This window comes from Pelophylax lessonae (genome assembly GCF_965119305.1).
Source record: "Pelophylax lessonae genome assembly, chromosome: 6".
NCBI lineage: Eukaryota > Metazoa > Chordata > Amphibia > Anura > Ranidae > Pelophylax > Pelophylax lessonae.
Window position 1 is genome coordinate 88610974 of NC_138773.1, and position 17493 is coordinate 88628466.

Consider the following 17493-nt stretch of genomic DNA (forward strand, 5'->3'; position numbering starts at 1 on the left):
ACCGTCTGATCTTCATTTTTACACAGGGGAGAATGACAGGCGGCTTGTTTACATAAGCCGCTCTGCCTCTCTCCCGCTGTACCAACGATCGGCGAGTGACCGGCGCTCGCCCGCTATTGGCTCTAATCCCGGTGACAGGCGAGCGACGTAGACCTACGTCACTCTGCCTGGCCGGGGCTGACTGCCGCAGTAAATATACTGTGCGCAGTCGGCAACCAGTTAAAGTCAGTTCAAACAAAAAAAAAAAACACATTTGTTATTTTAGGATTATGCAAAATGGCAACGAGGGGAATTCTGCACTGGCCAGTAAGGTAAAAGAAAACAATATATCAGTTTAAAATTATTTAAAAAAAAAAAAAAAGAAATTCGCACAACAATCAATAATTGCAAGTCTGCAAGCACCTAAAATTCAAAATACTTATGTTATGTTGATACGCATTTATTGAGAAGCACACAGTTGAAACATTTTAAAATTCTAATTTTGCAGGCATACATGTGAACAATTTATACATACAGTATCCTGTTATTTAGCTGTAGTTGGTTTATTTAGGAGTGACTTTTGCAGCTAAAAGTCAGATGTGGTAGGCCTCCAGAGGTCTTACAGTTGCTGCCTTCTCAGTTATCTGAACTTTTGCTGTCAATACATGCGGTTTTCCTTTTCCCAAGTTTAGAAGGCTGCAAAATGCGCAATATTTTATTAATACCTTATACAGATCAGAGTCCTAAGAGTCGGTTCACACTAATCCAACTCAAAGTCGCCCCTTCAGCGTGGCTTGCAAACGATTATTCTCATAATAGAAGTCAATGCAAGTTGCTCCAACTTTGCCAAAAAATAGTGCAGGAACCTTTTTCTAAGTCGGAGCAACTTGAGTCGCTCTGATTAGAACGGTTCCATTGCACAGCATTGGGAGCTACAAGTCGCCTGACAAGTCGGATCAGTGTGAACCGGCTCTAATGGGCCATACACACTATACAATTTTATTTAGATTTTTTCCTTCAGACTTACCAAAACCATATAGTATGAGGTCAAACCTAAACACTTTCAATTTGTATGCAATCAGGCAGGCCCTTGCACTACATAGAAAAGGTAAATCTAAAGGAAATCTGACAACAAAAGTTGTATAGTGTGTATCCAGCTTAACAGTCTGTTATTTATCTTTATCTCTGTATTTTTTCCAAAGTATTAACAAGATGAATCGCCCAAAGGCAACCACTGTGCGTCGGCCCAGCTCAGCTGCAAAATCATCAGGTAAGTTAATTTTAAGCCTAAGAGTTTCTATTCAAAAAAATCTGTTACATCTATGACTTGATTTTGCTGGTGCTGATCGTACTTGTTTATGGTTGGCAGAGCTTATTATGGACATATCAGAATCCAGATTAAGCTCTTAAAGCTGATTACCATGTCTTCTTTCGCTTTAAATAGTTTGTGTGGACCAAGCTTGTCCAGATGATCTATTTCCTTCACCAAGTGCAGCAGCAGCTCTAAACACTGTATGCTTCAGTTAACCTATAGTATACAGTGCTAGGTTCCGGCTGTGAGACAGACATCCCGTCTCACACCTGGAGTAAAATTGAGTCGGTCTGACCGGCGCTCAGCCATTCATAGGCAGCTTTGCAAACCGTGAATGAATACAAAGCTTCCTCTGATTGGCTGAGGCAAAGAGCTGGGCTGATGACGTCACAACCTCTGACTCAACCAATCAGAGGAAGCCGTGTACTCCTTAAAAGAATACAAAGCTGCTTATGAATGACTGAGCCCTGCTCAGAACGTCTCAATATTGTTCCTGGGTTGAGACCAGAGATCTTTGTTTCACAGCTGGTACTTAGCACTGTGTACTGTATGTTAGCTAAAGCTACATGCAGTACATAGAGTGCTTGGAGCTGCAGCAGCACTTAGTTAACGAAAGCCCAATCCAAACAAACTATTTTAAAGTAAAAGAAAACATGGAAACCAGCTTTGTCTGCCACACACTTTTAGATTTCTCTCATTCATCTTGAATGGCTGAATGAAAGGCAATCAGTAAACCCCTCTCATCCACGCTAAACCGCTAAAGTGAGAGGAAATAAACTGTCGACTATAGTGTTCACACAGCTGCCTAAATACCCAAACAGTGACCACATCTTATAGATTTCAGTCACTGTTCAGCTGAGCATTTTCTACCCAGCTCATTTTGATCTTTAAATTGATTTTGATTTTTTTTTGTCATTTAAAAGAATGCTGCATAAAAAATAGGACGTGTGCTGGGGTGAACAATGGCTACTGCGCTAGTGGCTGGTGTCAACGTGCTATGCTCAACCCTTCAGTTGGCCATTAGGCTGCCTATCAGGTCTGCACATGCCTTCTGAAGACTTGATATGCAACCCAACTGAATGAGTGCGTGTGGCTGACATACCTGCTGCTAATTGCAAGACAATGGTTTAAGCAGGCCATACACTAATTAAAGTCCCGCTGAACTGTTCAAATTTTAATTTCCCGCTCAGCAGAAGAGACATAGTAGAAATTTCTCTCAATCAGTAGTTGAAAACTTTTATCAGTGTATTTTGACAGATGCTGGTGCCACTGTCAAAATACAGTATGCATGCGGGGGTGGGGGTTATTCTCCATCCACCTTGTTTTGGCGGATTGAGGAATCCACTGGCTAAACAAAATATAACCGTGTCTGTTCAGCTTTAGTGTTGTCAGCCTGAAACTGCTTCTACTGGCAGAAACTCAATTTAGGTAACTTTACAACAGATTCAAAAAATGTATGTAAGAAAAAAAAAAGTATACAGTGAGTCATGATGCCAGACACACTAGAACAGGGCTTGACAAATTTGCCTGAAATCTAGGAGCCAGTTTTTTTTTTTTTTAAACAAACAACCAAGCTTTATTTCCAAAAAAATAACATACTAAATTTACACATAAAGACGACTAGAACCCCACTCTCCTCTATAGCGCAATTGGATGGAAACAGACTGTCTCTTTCCATCCGATGCCATCTGATCCGATCCAAGGGATGGATAGAAAATAGAACCACCATCTGTCTGTTTTTGGCGGACAGGATCAGATGGCGGCAGATTACTGCTCCATAGAGGAGACTGAAGGGTCCAATCAGGTCTGCCTGAAAAACTGACAGGCGGACCTGATCAGACAGCCCGTGTGAAAGGGGCCTTCGGCTGTGGCATGGCGATGAGGAAATATATATATATATATATATATATATATATATATAATTGAAAAAAAAAATATTTTTTATAATAATTAAAAAAAAAAGAAAAATAATTATTATTTTTTTTTTAATAATTAAAAAAATAAATAAATAATAATAACCACACTCCCTGTCCACTTACCTTTAAGCAAAAGATAAGAGGACAGGGAGATGAAGCCTGCAAAAACTTCCATCTCATCTCCTCTTGGGGAAGGAGATGGACAGGCATTGAGGACAGGCAGGGGAAACAGCCATTAGTGACTGCTTGTCAAACTCCCGGCCACCACAAGAGGGCGCCAGCTCCCCGTTCTCTCACTGAAGAAGGCCGAAAAGCTGCGGCATCAATTATCGGATGGCGCGGTAGTCCGTGCACTCGGTGAGTGGGTGGGGGGGGGGAGGGCGCAAAAGGGACAGGGCACCTCCTGCAGTGCGCCCCAGGCGCCAGGTCGCTAATTCTAGTTGCCAATGCGACCTGGCGCCCGGGGTTTGTCGAGCCCTGCACTAGAAAATAGATTTTAGTTTTACATACACTGTACGCCCCACTATACAAAGTCACACGAGGAATTAGGAATTTAAATGAAGGTTCGGGAGGAGGTATCTCTTTGACTTTATACATATGTGAACGCACAAAGAAAATGATTGCAGGAAGAATTATAAAGGAAAAAAAACGTAATAATTTTTTTATGTGAATTTTTTTTTTTTTTTTATTTATATAAAACGTAGAACAAAAAGACTGCAAAAACACTGCATTAGAGAATGTTAGTATATGATAACATACAGGTATGCAATCAATAAAGTAATGCAAGCACAAGAACATATTCCAGCAGAAGTTACATACAGGTAAAATACAGGTTAAAAAAAAAAAAAAAAAACACCCTAATTTAACTTTTAATTTTAAAATTCTCCTTTAAATAATCTGATCATCATCATCATCATCCATTTCTATGCATGATTAGTTGACAGGTCAGTTACATCTTATTTTTGCTATATATTTTCTTTAGCTTGTGATTTGTATGTATATTTATTCTTTCTTTTCCACATACAGGTCATCCGCCTCCAGGAGATTTTATCGCTCTGGGCTCCAAGGGACAAACCAGTGACTCCAAAGCTCCCTCCAATCTTCTTAAGCCAGCTGCTTCTGGCCTGACCTCTGAACGGAAGCGAGAGGCCTCAGCTGCATTAGCCAGCACTTCAGGACTGCCTGGGCTGAGTAAACGGCCCAAACTTTCATCCACTACCCCTTTGAGTGCCTTAGGGCGATTGGCTGAGGCAGCTGTAGCCGAGAAGAGAGCGATCTCTCCATCTATCAAAGAGCCATCTGTTGTCCCAATTGAAGGTGCCAATGCCTGTTTACTCTAGGACATGTTCTGTATTTGCATTGGATTGAATATGCAGTGCAGGTCAACAAGTAGTTTCTTAGATTGCACACACACTGTTTATAAGTATATTTTGCTGTTTTCATTGCTGGCTCTGAAGTTGTCTTAAGCAGTTTATTTTTCTTTTCACAATGTCATGACCTGCAGTATTACTAGTAGTTTATGAATCTTCAAAGACATTTTTACCACTATAGCTTAAATGTATACCCTTTTTTTTTTTTTTTTTAATTCTTTCATTTTTTTCTAATTCTATTTTAATTCGTTACTTTGCCTAGTTTTGTGACAGGTCTGCCAAAGAGCAACCCCTACAGACTTCTGAGTTACAGCTGGGTCAGGAAAAGAGCAACCAAGGGGCTCTGTCTTGCTGTCTGCACATTTCTGTATGAGACGCTTTCTGCCATCCAGGCATCTCTGGGGATGCATGCTCATTACATTGGGCAGGTTTAATAGTTCATGAGATTTGTAGTTTTTTTTCAGAGAGCAATGTACAAGAATGCAATATACTTCACATGCACTGCTCATAACCATGAAGAAGAAGTGAAGGAAAGAAAGCAAAGGGCATTAAACAAAAATTTACCTTATGTCTCCACCTTTCCTTATTGCGGTGGATTTCCATTCCAGTGTTAGAGTAGGGGAAGGTGTTTCTCAAAATGACTTGGTTGATCCTCATGATGAATGTCAAGTCTGTCAGGAGAGAGAGGAGACTTTGAAATGTTAACAGTTCAGGGAACCTGGTTGGTGGAGGAATCCAAACTTCTAATAAATATTTTGGAGCTCAGAGCCATTCGACTGTCCCTTTAATACTGGGTTTTTGTCTTCCCTGTAAAATCAGTCTCAGTACAGGACACAGGGCACTCCCTGTCTACCTGGTTTTTCTTTTTGATTGCTAAAAAACTTAGGATAACTGTCAGTGGGTGGGGTCCTTACAGTTCTGTTTGCCAGTGTTCAGTCACTCAAAAGTAGCAACATATAACCCAGTTGTCTAAGAATATGCCCCTGCCCTCTACTGTACTCCAAGAAACTGTTTTTATGGGCAAGTTAAAAAATCATTTTTTATTCTGATTTTAAGATCTGTAAGTGACTTTTATGTCACTGTGACAGTTTTTAAAAGGGCAATGTAAGGGTAAATCAGTCCTTTATCATTCACATGCTTGATGAAAAAGAAATTCTTCACATCCCTGCTTTGTTCCCACCACATCCACTTGAAACATTGGCAGATATGAACATGTATGCTGCATGTTTATACTGTAGAGACAGAATATGTAAGATTCATCATTGGTATATATAACAATGCTATATCACTCAGTAATAACATAGAAAATTAAAAAACACTCCGTCATTGTGTGTGATTCAGGCTATCTGAGTGGTTTTGTTTATTTTGCATGGTTTGTACCCCTTAGGACCCATTCAAACCTAATTGACCCTATCCGGTGTGTCTAACTTGTGTTATGTCACACCTTAATGTTCAGTGCGCTAAGGCGGCACGTTTATTTGAAAGGGCTGCCAATGCACCTCAATAGACTGAATCCTACACAATTTTTATTTTGTTATTCAGCACACTGCATGGTCGTTTTTTTTGGGTGTCAGGAGCATTGCTTTACTGTGTGGGATCCAGTTGAAATTAAGTGGAACCTCAACACATTAACATATGTAATTTGTTTGTGACTGCAATTCTAAGGTGAAAATGGGGTAGAAGAGTCCTGATGACCCTTTATTCCCCTTATTTTAGTTCCTCCAGCATCTCTGCTAGATGATATTGAGGCTTCTGAGCAAGATGGCAATGATGACCGTATCGAAGGAGTACTTTGTGGAGCAGTGAAGCAACTCAAAATGAACAGAGCAAAACCGGATCCTACATTGTACTTAAGTTTAATGTACCTGGCAAAAATGAAGCCCAATATATTTGCAACAGAGGGCGTCATAGAGGTGAGGCTTGTCTTTATGTATCTGCATATGGATGATGTTATGTCGCATATTTGCATATTAAGGCTAATTCACACTATGTGCAGTTTCCTGTGCTTTTCCTCATGTATAAATGCAGGTAACTGCAGTGACACATAGAACAATAGTTTTCTATCATAGAAAACTATTGTGTCGTGTTCACACCAGAGTGCTGTGTTTCTCTGCTTTTCAGAGCTGTGCTATTTTATGCAACATGTTTGAATAATATTGCGCCGCAACACACAGAAATGCATGTAAACCCTCAAAAATGCAATGCACCTCTTCCCCACTGCAGTTAGGTCAGAGGAAACATGCCTTTGAAAAAAAAAAAAGGACTTTGTAGAATAACGTGTATATAAATGCATAGAAACGCGTAAAAAGGTGCGAAAGTGCATTTGATTGCAGGTGCATTTTTATGTGCATTGTAATGTGAATAGGCTCTTAAAGATGGTTTTTGTGCTAGCTAGTGTTATGTTACCTAAACCTTGTTCTGATCGGTGTCAAGAGAGAAAAAAGAAAAAAAAAGCTATTCAGTCGAAAGGATTGCATGAGGAGTCGAGGGCATACAATGCGATTGGAGGAGAAGCGTTTTAACCTCATGCAACGCATGGGGTTCTTTACTGTTGGGGCTACAGGATTGTGGAATTCTCTACCACAAGAGGTGGATTCTGCGGGTAGTATGGTGGCTTTCAAAAGACTCTGACGTACATCTCAGTTATCAGAACATTAAGGGGTATGAGAGATGATTATGGCCACACGCACCTACACAGGTTGAACTGGATGGACTATTGTCTTTATTCAACCTCAACTACTATGTAACCTAAACCTGTACTACAGGCAAAAAAAACCCCATTTAATCCAGTCATGTTTCCAAAGGAAAAAAAGAAAAGGTTTTTAATCGATATACTGTAGAAGAGATCAACTTGGTGTAAAGTTATCTGTGATTGTTATGTTAAAACTGCGTGAGTACTAGTGTGTGTGTGTGTGTATGTAATAATCTCTCTTCAATACCATTACACATTTTTCAGTTTCCAGTGCTATGATACTTTGACAAATTGTTTTTGAGATAAATATTTTTATTCTGGTGGATTTTCATAACCATTGCATATTTTTTTTATTATTTATTTTTATTTATTTTGTTCACTGTATAAGGAAGAAAAAATGTAGGTTTGCCCACATTTGCCTTTCAGATCATATCCATTAAGGAGCGCATACACTCCCACCTAAAAGAAATCCCATATACCCCTCTATTTAAACACAGATTTCAGGTCAGACCTCTGTGGTTTCTTACTGTACTGACCTGCACAGGGCTGAGCAATGTTTAATTTTTTTGTGAGCTACCAGGTCTGCAATGGGGAATAATTATATCAGCTGTTGAACATTGCTGTACCAATTCACTCATTGTTACCCACTACCCACTATAGCTTGAGTCTTCCTACTTTTTTTTTGTCTTTCTTCAAGACCTTATGAAGGATACATGACTTGAAGTGGTTGTAAAGGCTGAAGGTTTTTTACCTTCATGCATGAAAAAAACCTCCTGTGTGCTGCTCCCCCCGACAGCCCCCCTATACTCACCTGAGCTCCCTCTTGAAAATTTTGTTATTGGAAAAAGCATGGACTTTAATGGCACTGAATAAAAATAACAATCTTTATTGATAAATTATTAAAAAAAACATAACATAGATATTTCGCCTCAATAGAGACGTTGATACATTGAACCACCAACAAAAAAATATTGGTATATGGATATACAAAGTACTTAATACAGTAATGATATAAGCATACGTCACATCATACAGATCTCACAGACGATGACAGGGATGTGTGTTGTCATCCATAAGGTCGATTGATGTGATGTCTGATGGGCAGATATTTCATATAGCCAGAATGCTCAAATAAATGTGCATGAGAGCCTTGGCTGTCCTGGGACTCCCTCTCCTCATTGGCTGAGACAGCAACAGGAGCCATTGGCACCCACTGCTGTCAGTCACAACCAGTGAGCAAATGAGGATTGAGTGGGGGTGGAGCGGGGCTGAGCCGCGGCTCTCTGTGTCTTATGGACACATAGAGCGGGGCTTAGGAGCAAGCATGCACCAGTGCCCCCATAGCAGGTGGGTCCAGGGGAGGAGCCAGGAGCGCCAGCGGGGGACCTCAGAAGAAGAGGATTGGGGCTGCTTGGTGCAAAAACCATTGCACAGAGCAGGTAAGTAGAACATGTTTTTTTTTTTTTTTCCTTAATATATTTTTATGAAAAGCCGAACCTTTAATGCCACTTTGATTTTTAGTTGGGTGGTGTCTATGAACCTGGTGTACTGGTGTAATATTTGTGTTTCAGTATTAATAGATGCCAATGATGATTGTAGCTGTCCGTAAGGAACACCAACATGCTCTAGCCAGGCTTCAGCTTCAAAACTTATGTTCAGCCCTTCAGTGGGCGCAGTGTTTTGCGCACAAAGCCTTCCCAAAAACCCTCTTCCTCTGATGGGGCACCCTCGCTTCTAAGAGTGGGGGACTTCTGTTACAGTTTGCATGTCTTTGGATCACAGACGCCCCAGACCTTGGGGGTTCAATCTGTGGTTTTAAAAGTGTATAGATAGAGTTCCAAACTGTAATTCCTGACCACTTTTTTCTTTCAAATCAACCAAAAGCTGCCCGAGGACAGTTGGATTTGCACAGTGCCTTGATCCACCTCTTGTTCCAGTGAGTTGTACCAATGCAACCTCAGGATAGGTTCAAAGGATTCTACACAAAACTGTTCATGGTACCAAAGGCCAACATAGGGGGTATTTGTCCTATCCTGGACTTAAAATCCTGCAACAAATGCCTTCACATTCCATACTTTTGTGTGAAATCTACAAGGTCAGTAATTGCCTCTCTGAGAGGAGATGAACACATACATTGACATTGTGGATGCCGATCCACATATTCCCATTGACCCACTTAAGCGATTTCTTCACTTTGCTATGACAGATGACCACTTCTATTTTGTCACAGTCCCCTTTGGTCTATCCTCTGGTCCCAGGGTGTTCACAAAGATCTTGGCCTCTTTGTTTCGCCCTTCTGACAACCCAGGGCATCCAAGTGACAGGTTATCTAGAAGACCATTTTCGGAACGATATATCTCTCAACAAATGTCGACAGTTCCAGGTCTTTGGCTGGGTGATCAGTTTCAACAAACTTGTTTAGCCTTTCCTGAGCCTAAAATTCTTTGGTCTGATCTAGATAAATCCCAATCAAAAGCCTTTCTTCCAGAAAAAGTTTTTTTTTTTTTTTTCTAAGACCTCGTGTCCAACAACTGGGATCCAAGGGAAATCCCCACAGTGACATTCACTATGAGGGTTCTGGGTCTTATGATCGCTGCCTCCTTCAAGGCAGTACCTTTCTTCCAATTCCACTCAAACTTTCCAACAAAACATTCTGTAAGCATGGAATAAAACCAAGCTTTATTTCTTGGACTTGCCCATGTTCATATTCATCAAAGTAAGAACTTCTGTGTCCTGTTGGATCGCCACTTTAGCTCTAACATTGGAAAAATCTCTTCTTTCTTATAATTGGAAAGTTCTTACAACAGACTCAAGTCTTTCTGCCTGGGGAGGAGTATTCCAATCTTTGACAGTTAATGTGATACTAAACATAACAATGCTTAATTGCCATTATCCCTTTTATTTATGTGTAAGATCATGCCATTGTATTTAAATTATAACTAAAAGCAAAACTATTTTGTTAAGTTTTGAATGGAGTGGAGGAGGATTAGAACGCTTGCTAGTTTTTTATTGCTGTCTGCGTCCCCGTTGGAGAGATTTACCCTCTCTATTTGTCCTGTTTACCATTATCATTAAAAGTGAAACGTAAAAGAAAATCACAAATTTTGGGTTGTCCCCTTTATTTGGGTTTGGGTTGTCACTGCTTTTTAGAGGTCACATAGTACCTAGATCTTTCCTGTCCACAGGGAGGGAAAATGCTCTAGTACTCAGCTGGTTATAAAACTGTGTTGATTGGTACTTTGTCAGTCCCATGACATAAAGGCTTTCAGAATAGAGAATTAAAATACATTTCAGCAAAGTGTTTTAAAGCTTCATACAAATCTATAATTCAAAGCAAATGTTTAATATTTATTTGCAATTACATGTAGGTGGAGTTTAAGTTGACGGACAATAGCTTTCACTTTGTTTACTCTGTAAAGAGATCTGGAGGAGGATCTGCCAATCACAAGCTGTGTCATGCCCCATCCAGCCTGTGTCTATTGCGTGTATGTTCTGGGACTAATGGAATGGTGAAGCCTCCATCATTCACCATCTTTTAGACTGCCCCCATAGTGTTAGGAAATATGAGGTCATGGAGGAGGAGGTGGGGGGGGAATGACCACTGTGTTTGTGCCCATATTTGTGACGCTATAGTTACATGGGCTGCGCAGACAAGAAAAAGGAGCATATGAACAGGTTAGTAGTTAACTGAAATTGGAGCATGCTCAGTAGATGTCAGCAGCTTGTCTACACAATCTCAGGCTGCAGCTGGGACACATAAAAAAGGGTAAGGGACAGTGAAAAGCAGTATCAATCAGAATTTTTGCAGTCTACAGAAAACAAATGTTCTAGTGCAGGGCTCAAAATTTCAAGTCCTGAGCTACTAGCCAGGCCTTAAGAGTTACTCGCCACCAGTTGCCCCACCCTACCCTGCCTTGCCTATAATTCCACCCCCTAAACACGCCCTCCTGAATTATCTCATTAAATGACACTGTTAAATGTTGTATGCAGAATGAAGTTACAAAAATATTTATCAACAACAACTTTAAAAATATTAACATAAAGCATATTTTATTGATCTGACTGTGATAAATAAAATAAGGATAAAATATCATTGGCTACTACAGGCACTGTAAACATCATTACTGCCTTGTTAAGTAAACAAACACTACAGAGTGCAGGATTGAGAGGTGCACTACGTACAGACTGTAGGGTTGAGAGGTGCGCTACGCTAAGTTACTGGGCGGGAGTGACACCATCTTTCTGGGTTCTCACTGACCCCCCATCCTTAAAGCTCCACTCATACTTGTGTTTAAATGTGTTTTGTAAACGCATGCAAAATTGCGTATGTGTGCATTTATAAAACATGCTAAAACCACATCACGTTTGCTGTGCCATTCGTTGTTAATGGCATCCCAAACACCACAAGCAGACGTGTTTTTCTGCGTGCAAAAATGTAAAAGCACTGTAAAATAAGTGGTGTAAAAAAAAAAAAAAAAAAAAAAAAAAAACTGAATGCAGAAAAAGCTCAATGAGCTACTTTGCCTTATGTTGGGTATCCCCATTTAAATGAATGGGCTGCCCTATGCATGTTGTGCAGTAGGGCTGCAACGACGCGTCGACTACGCCGACTACGAAAAATCGTCGATGTGTATGAAAGGCGTTGACGCGTCAACACGTGACGTCACACGCCCCCTGGCCGGCCGCAGCGCCGCTTTAAGCATTGCCGGCCAGGTGAAATCCCCACCCCCGGGCTCCGTCCACACCGATGTCGGAGACAAGAGGACCATTAATACCTGAGGAGCTGTTCAGGGTGAGCGCTGACCGTCTCCAGCACCCCCGTACTCCGCCACAGCTTCTGCCGCAACACCTTCGCCGTCCTCCCCGATCACCCAGGTACTCAGAGATGTCACATGTGCGGCGCTACACCAGATGTGTCCCTTCCAAACCCTTCCGGCCAGAAACTCAAACCCCCACAATTGAGTTCCGCATAGCAATGGTTGTTTCCACTTTCTGGTATTCACATTTTCCATTCCCTGCTACAAAATGATCAGCCTCATTTGTTTTTAAAAACCAAGTGAAAAAAAAGTTTACATTTTTCTTTCAGGTTTGCTTTTGTTCGTATTAATAAAGTTGTGGTTGAAGTTTGAAACCAAGATGGCGGCTTGTACTGTACTGTGGAGGCTTGTAATGGTCTGTAGGGCTTACTGAGGGGTCTGCACTGGGAGGGGGGGGCTTACTAAGTGGTCTGTACTAGGTGGGGAGGCTTACTGTGGGGTCTGTACTGGGAGGGGCCTTACTGAGGGGTCTGTAGTGAGAGGGGGCTTACTGAGGGGTCTGTATTAATTACAGGTTTAATTAGCCAATCAAAAAAACACTCAATTAAGCAAAAAAAATAAAATAAAAATAATCGTTAGATTAGTCGACTAATCGTAAAAATAATCGATAGATTAGTCGACAGACAAATGAATCGTTAGTTGCAGCCCTATTGTGCATAAAATGCTAGGTGTAAATGGGGCCTGATAGCAACCATTCGAAGCCAGTACAGTTGGTATGGCTACTGCACTGAGAGACTAAACCCAACTGTCTGTACATCCTCACACTACAGAGACAAGAACCTCAGTGCAGTATTTCTAGTAACCAAACAGAGCCTGCCTTAGATTGGTGTGGTCTCAGTGAGCTGAGTTCTGATAGGCTGCTATGGGTGGCTGCACTGTGCTACACTTCTTATTTGAATAAGGTAGGTAGGAGTGTGAGTCAGCAAGTTAACAGCCTGCACCCATCATCCCTGTACATTGCCTGCCTGTGCAAAGTTACACACTCGGACTTGTGTCTCTCGCTCTCTCTCTCTGATGGTTTCCCCAACGTTTCCGTTCTCACTTCTGCCCAGTAGGCTGTTACCCGAAGTTTGTGTTCTCGCTGCCGACTCTTCCTCCTCCTCCTCACTGCCCTGGGATGCGCATCCTCTCTGCCGCCTCAAGTCCAGCATGTAGGTGAGGAGGAAATCCGCTGGGCTGTGCTGGAAACTACACTTCCCAGTGTGCAGCGCGACTCACAGAGCCCTCCATAGAGATGACTGGGGAGGCTGCTTGTCTAAAGCCGAGTAGACCCGCCCCCAGCCCGAGCTGAGCCGAGCGGATCCACCACCATCTGAGCCTAGCTGGAACACTGGAACTCGTCCTCTATTAAATTCCACTTGCAAAATGCGAGCGGGCGAGTGGAAATTTTGAGTGCTGCTCTAGTGCATGAGGGAGTATGAACACAATGTAATATAGCATGTATTGACAGTTTGTGATGATTTGGGTTTAATGAAACTTTAGGGCAGGGGGTTTCCAAATTATGACCATCCAGTTGTTCAGGAACTACAATTCCCATAATGCCTAGTCATGTCTGGGAATGTCAGTTTTACAATGCCTCATGGGATGTGTAGTTCCACAGCAGCTGGAAGGCCGTAGTTTTGGAGAACCGTGCTTTAAGGGAACGTGTTCAGGAGATTAAACCAAACACCCCCCCCCAAATCAGCATCTTTGAGCTCAGAGTGGTCAAGTTGACTTTCCAGCGCTAGACCTACCTTCTACAGGATCACCCAATTGGGATGCTGTCATATCAGTGGTTTTGCACAGAGCAGCCCAGATGTTCCTCTTCGGCGCTCCTGGCCCCTCCCTCCTGCAAAGTGCCCCCAGAACAGCAGCAACTGCAGCCGCCATCCTGATACTTACCTGAGCCCATCTTAATCCAGCGATGTTACAGGAGCTTCTCAGCTGCCCGATGGGGGCACCTGAGCTGAGCTACAGCTCCCTGTGTCCATTTAGACATGGAGCTGTGGCCTGGCCCTGGCCCCTCTTTCTCATTAGCTCACTGAATTTATTTGACAGCAGCAGGAGCCAGTGACTCCACGCTGCGGTCTCAGCTTATGAGGAAGGAGAGTCTCGGGCAGCCGAGATGCTCCTGCAACATCGCTGGATCAGGATGGGCTCAGGAAAGTATTAGGGTGGTTGCTGCACACAGAAGGTTTTTTATCTTTAAAGGAGAAGTATGGGCTTCTCTTTTATCCACATTCATACTTACCTAGATGGTTGCAGCATTGATCCCATGCTGCATCTGTCCCCCCGGCGCCTCTACACTGAGAACCGAGTGATCGAACACCACCGATCGCTCGGTTCTGACAGCTCCATGAGCTGAGAACTGCTGACTGCCAGTCAATAGCTCTCTGCACTGCCCCCTCCTTGCCCACTGAAGCGCTGGGCTTGGAGGAGGGCGGAGCTGCAGCCACAGGCTCTCAGCGGCTCGCTGGGAGGCTGAGCCGGGTGTAGGTCCAGGCACCTGGCGGATCCCAACTTCCATTGTCATGATGACGCGGTGCCTGGACTGAATTCTATGATGTCAGCAGAGAGCGGACTTCAGCTCACTCTCTGCTGAAAACGGGTCACAGGATTGCAAAACGAACTGCACTCCTGTGATCCATAGGAAATGTACAACCAAACAAGCTTTGGCTGTGCATCTCCTTTTAATGTAGTAACCTACTGACTTTACAACCACTTTAAGTGATCTGTTTATCATTGATACAAAACTGATTTTTAATTTTTACTCTGTTTGCCCTGGAGCTCAGTTGGTTATCTCTAATGTTCTTTTGTATGATCAGCTTCTTGATTGTTAGTCTTGATGTATGCTTCTGTTTCAGGCGTTGTGCAGCTTGCTACGAAGAGATGCAACAATAAATTTCAAAGCCAAAGGCAACAGCTTGGTGTCCGTTCTGGCCTGCAATCTACTAATGGCAGCCTATGAAGAAGATGAAAACTGGCCGGAAATATTTGTAAAGGTTGGAAAGATGCAAAATGAAAGATAGCTCTGAAATAGATGTTTTATATTTTTGTTTTCTTACATATTATTAGGTTTTAGTTAAAGGAAACCCTTTTCTCCATGTAAAATCTTTTTTCGGTTGGGTCATTTTTTAAACCTGTCCAGCCTATTTTCTCTTTTAACTGTTACAGTGAAGGGAACTGGAGCCTTCTCGCATATCAGCTTTGCCTTTAGATAGTAGAATAAGGCTTTCTCTTTAGAATATCACAAGATGCCTTCATATCCATTATGATAGGGTTATCTTGCAACTTTCTGTTGAATGGACACTGTAAAAAACAAACAGGAATCCCCATCAAGTCAAAAACCCCTGTCAGCTCAGCACAGCCTCAGTTTCATCCTAGTGTCTTAGGTGATGGTTATGTCTGTGCAGTCTCTGTGCAATTACTTTGTTAGCTGTTTTTTGCTTTTCTCAATTTTGCTTTCCGGAACAGGATTCCAAAGACCTGGCCTTCCTGAATAGCCTACTCGCTCAGATGGGGAAATGGTTGCTGACTTTACATTTGGATAAGGAAGATTGCAGAAGATTGGGTCCACAGTGTAGTGGCTCAGGGTTACAAACTAGAAATTAGAAAAAAAAAAAACAAGGATGATGAGAGATAGAGACCACAGGGATACAGATTCAAACCTATACCTGAAGGAATTTCCCTGTACCCTTAATTTCTTAGTGTGATGTCATAAAAGACTCCATACAACAACTTTCTCATCTGGGTGTCTTATCTGTACAGAGGCATAGAATCGTATGGCTAAAGTGTTGGTCATTGGTGCGGCCTTGTAAGAAGCAGGTTGAACGAATACCTATTCAAAGGGAGCATTTGTTTAGGCTGCCTTGGATGATTACATCCAAAAGGTATCTGTGGCTAAGCGTACCCTGTTTCTCCTTAGGAAATAGTCAAAGCCTGTGGTTCAAAAACCTTTCACCCTTTCTTCTTCCAAAAGCATTATTTTCTCGCATCTAAAGAAGTTTGACAGAAGATTGCGGTTGGTCCATGGTAAAGTGGCTCAGGGTTTGTATTTCAGAGCCTTCCCCATTCATGTTTTATGCTTTCAAAATTTTCTTTGAATCCACAAGGGATAACAGTCTCTTTCAAACTCTGGATCACTTGCCATCACAAGAAGTGATTGCTCCGGTCAAGTAAAATGAAAAGTTTCAGTTTTTACTTCAAAATCCGAAGCTGATTGGCGACATTTGTCCCATTCTAGCTATGCAGAGACCCAACAAGTTTCCAGTCTCGCTATAGTTTCTTCCAATTTGCGGTGGAGGGCAGACAATTCCAGTTTTCGGCACTGCTGTTAGGTCTTTCCACTCACCCCACTCACCCAGAGTGTCCACCAGAGTGCTCTGGTTTTGGGGCTCCTGTGGCATCAAAGCATTTCCATTATAGGCTACCTGGATGATTGTTTCTGTGGGAGCAGTACGCTGGAAGTCAGTGTGAATCAAACGGTGCAGTTTCTGGAAAAGTTTGGATGGATCCCAAGCTTTTAAAAGTCAGCCTTAGTCCCGACCCAGGGGTTGAAATATTTAGGCATGATTTTGGGCATGGTCTAATTGAGAGTGATCCCTCCTCAGGATAAATGTCCTACTCTGCAAACTCAGGTGGAGTTGCTTCAGACTCCACCAACTAAATGGGACAAAAGAACGTAGTTGCTGTTGCTTATGTATTTACACCCCAAGACGAGACTGTATCTGGAGTGGTGGAATTCTTTGCAAATGCTGGAGATGGGAAAATTGTTCCTCCTTCTGTCCTAGAAATCCCGATGACGAATACCAGCCTGGTGGGATGGAGTGGAGTGCTGGGCAGTTTAGAGAACTTGGTTGCCACAGGAGAGGTTGTTTCATGTCCAGAACCAGTGACTCCTGAACATTTGTGGTTGATGCTCTGGTGGCAACCAATTTCTGCCTTTCAGCCATTACAACTTCTGTTTCATCTAATTTTCTGGATTTGGGTGGAAGGCATTCCAGCGATTCTGATCACCCCAGTCTGGCCCAGGAGAATGTGGCACTCAGACATTGTAAACCTTTCGCTGAATGAACCATGGACCCTTTCAGTTTGATCTAACCTCCTTTTTATAAGATTTGATCTTCCATCCTCCTTTAGAGTCGTTGGCTATAACAGCATGGTTGTTTAAGCCAGGGTCTTAGGAGGCAGGGGAGTATCTGCTTTGGTCTGTCCTACCCTGCTGAAAGCGAAAAAAAAACGACTTTAAAGAGAGTTACCAATGGACAAGTCTTATTTTTGCCTGGTGTGAGGCTCGGGGCTCCAACCTTGTAAAAATGTTGTGGGCTGCATCCTGATGTTTCTTCAATCTGGGATCGGCCAGGAATCGTCCTTGAGTACGGTCAAGGGTCAGATTTTGGCTTTGAAGGTCCTCTTTTGAAGACCCATT

At 42.3% G+C, this 17493-nt stretch overlaps 1 protein-coding gene across 1 annotated transcript in view; it reads left to right on the forward strand.

The window, feature by feature from the left end:
• The window catches only part of INTS1 (integrator complex subunit 1), a 385650-nt gene that overhangs the window by 22344 nt on the left and 345813 nt on the right, over positions 1–17493 (forward strand). Inside the window, exons 2-5 of the mRNA XM_082260644.1 lie at positions 1182–1249; positions 4234–4524; positions 6294–6490; positions 14930–15067. Of these exons, the coding sequence (XP_082116770.1) occupies positions 1192–1249; positions 4234–4524; positions 6294–6490; positions 14930–15067 (684 nt within the window). The 5' untranslated portion in view covers positions 1182–1191. The remainder of the gene's footprint in view (positions 1–1181; positions 1250–4233; positions 4525–6293; positions 6491–14929; positions 15068–17493) is intronic.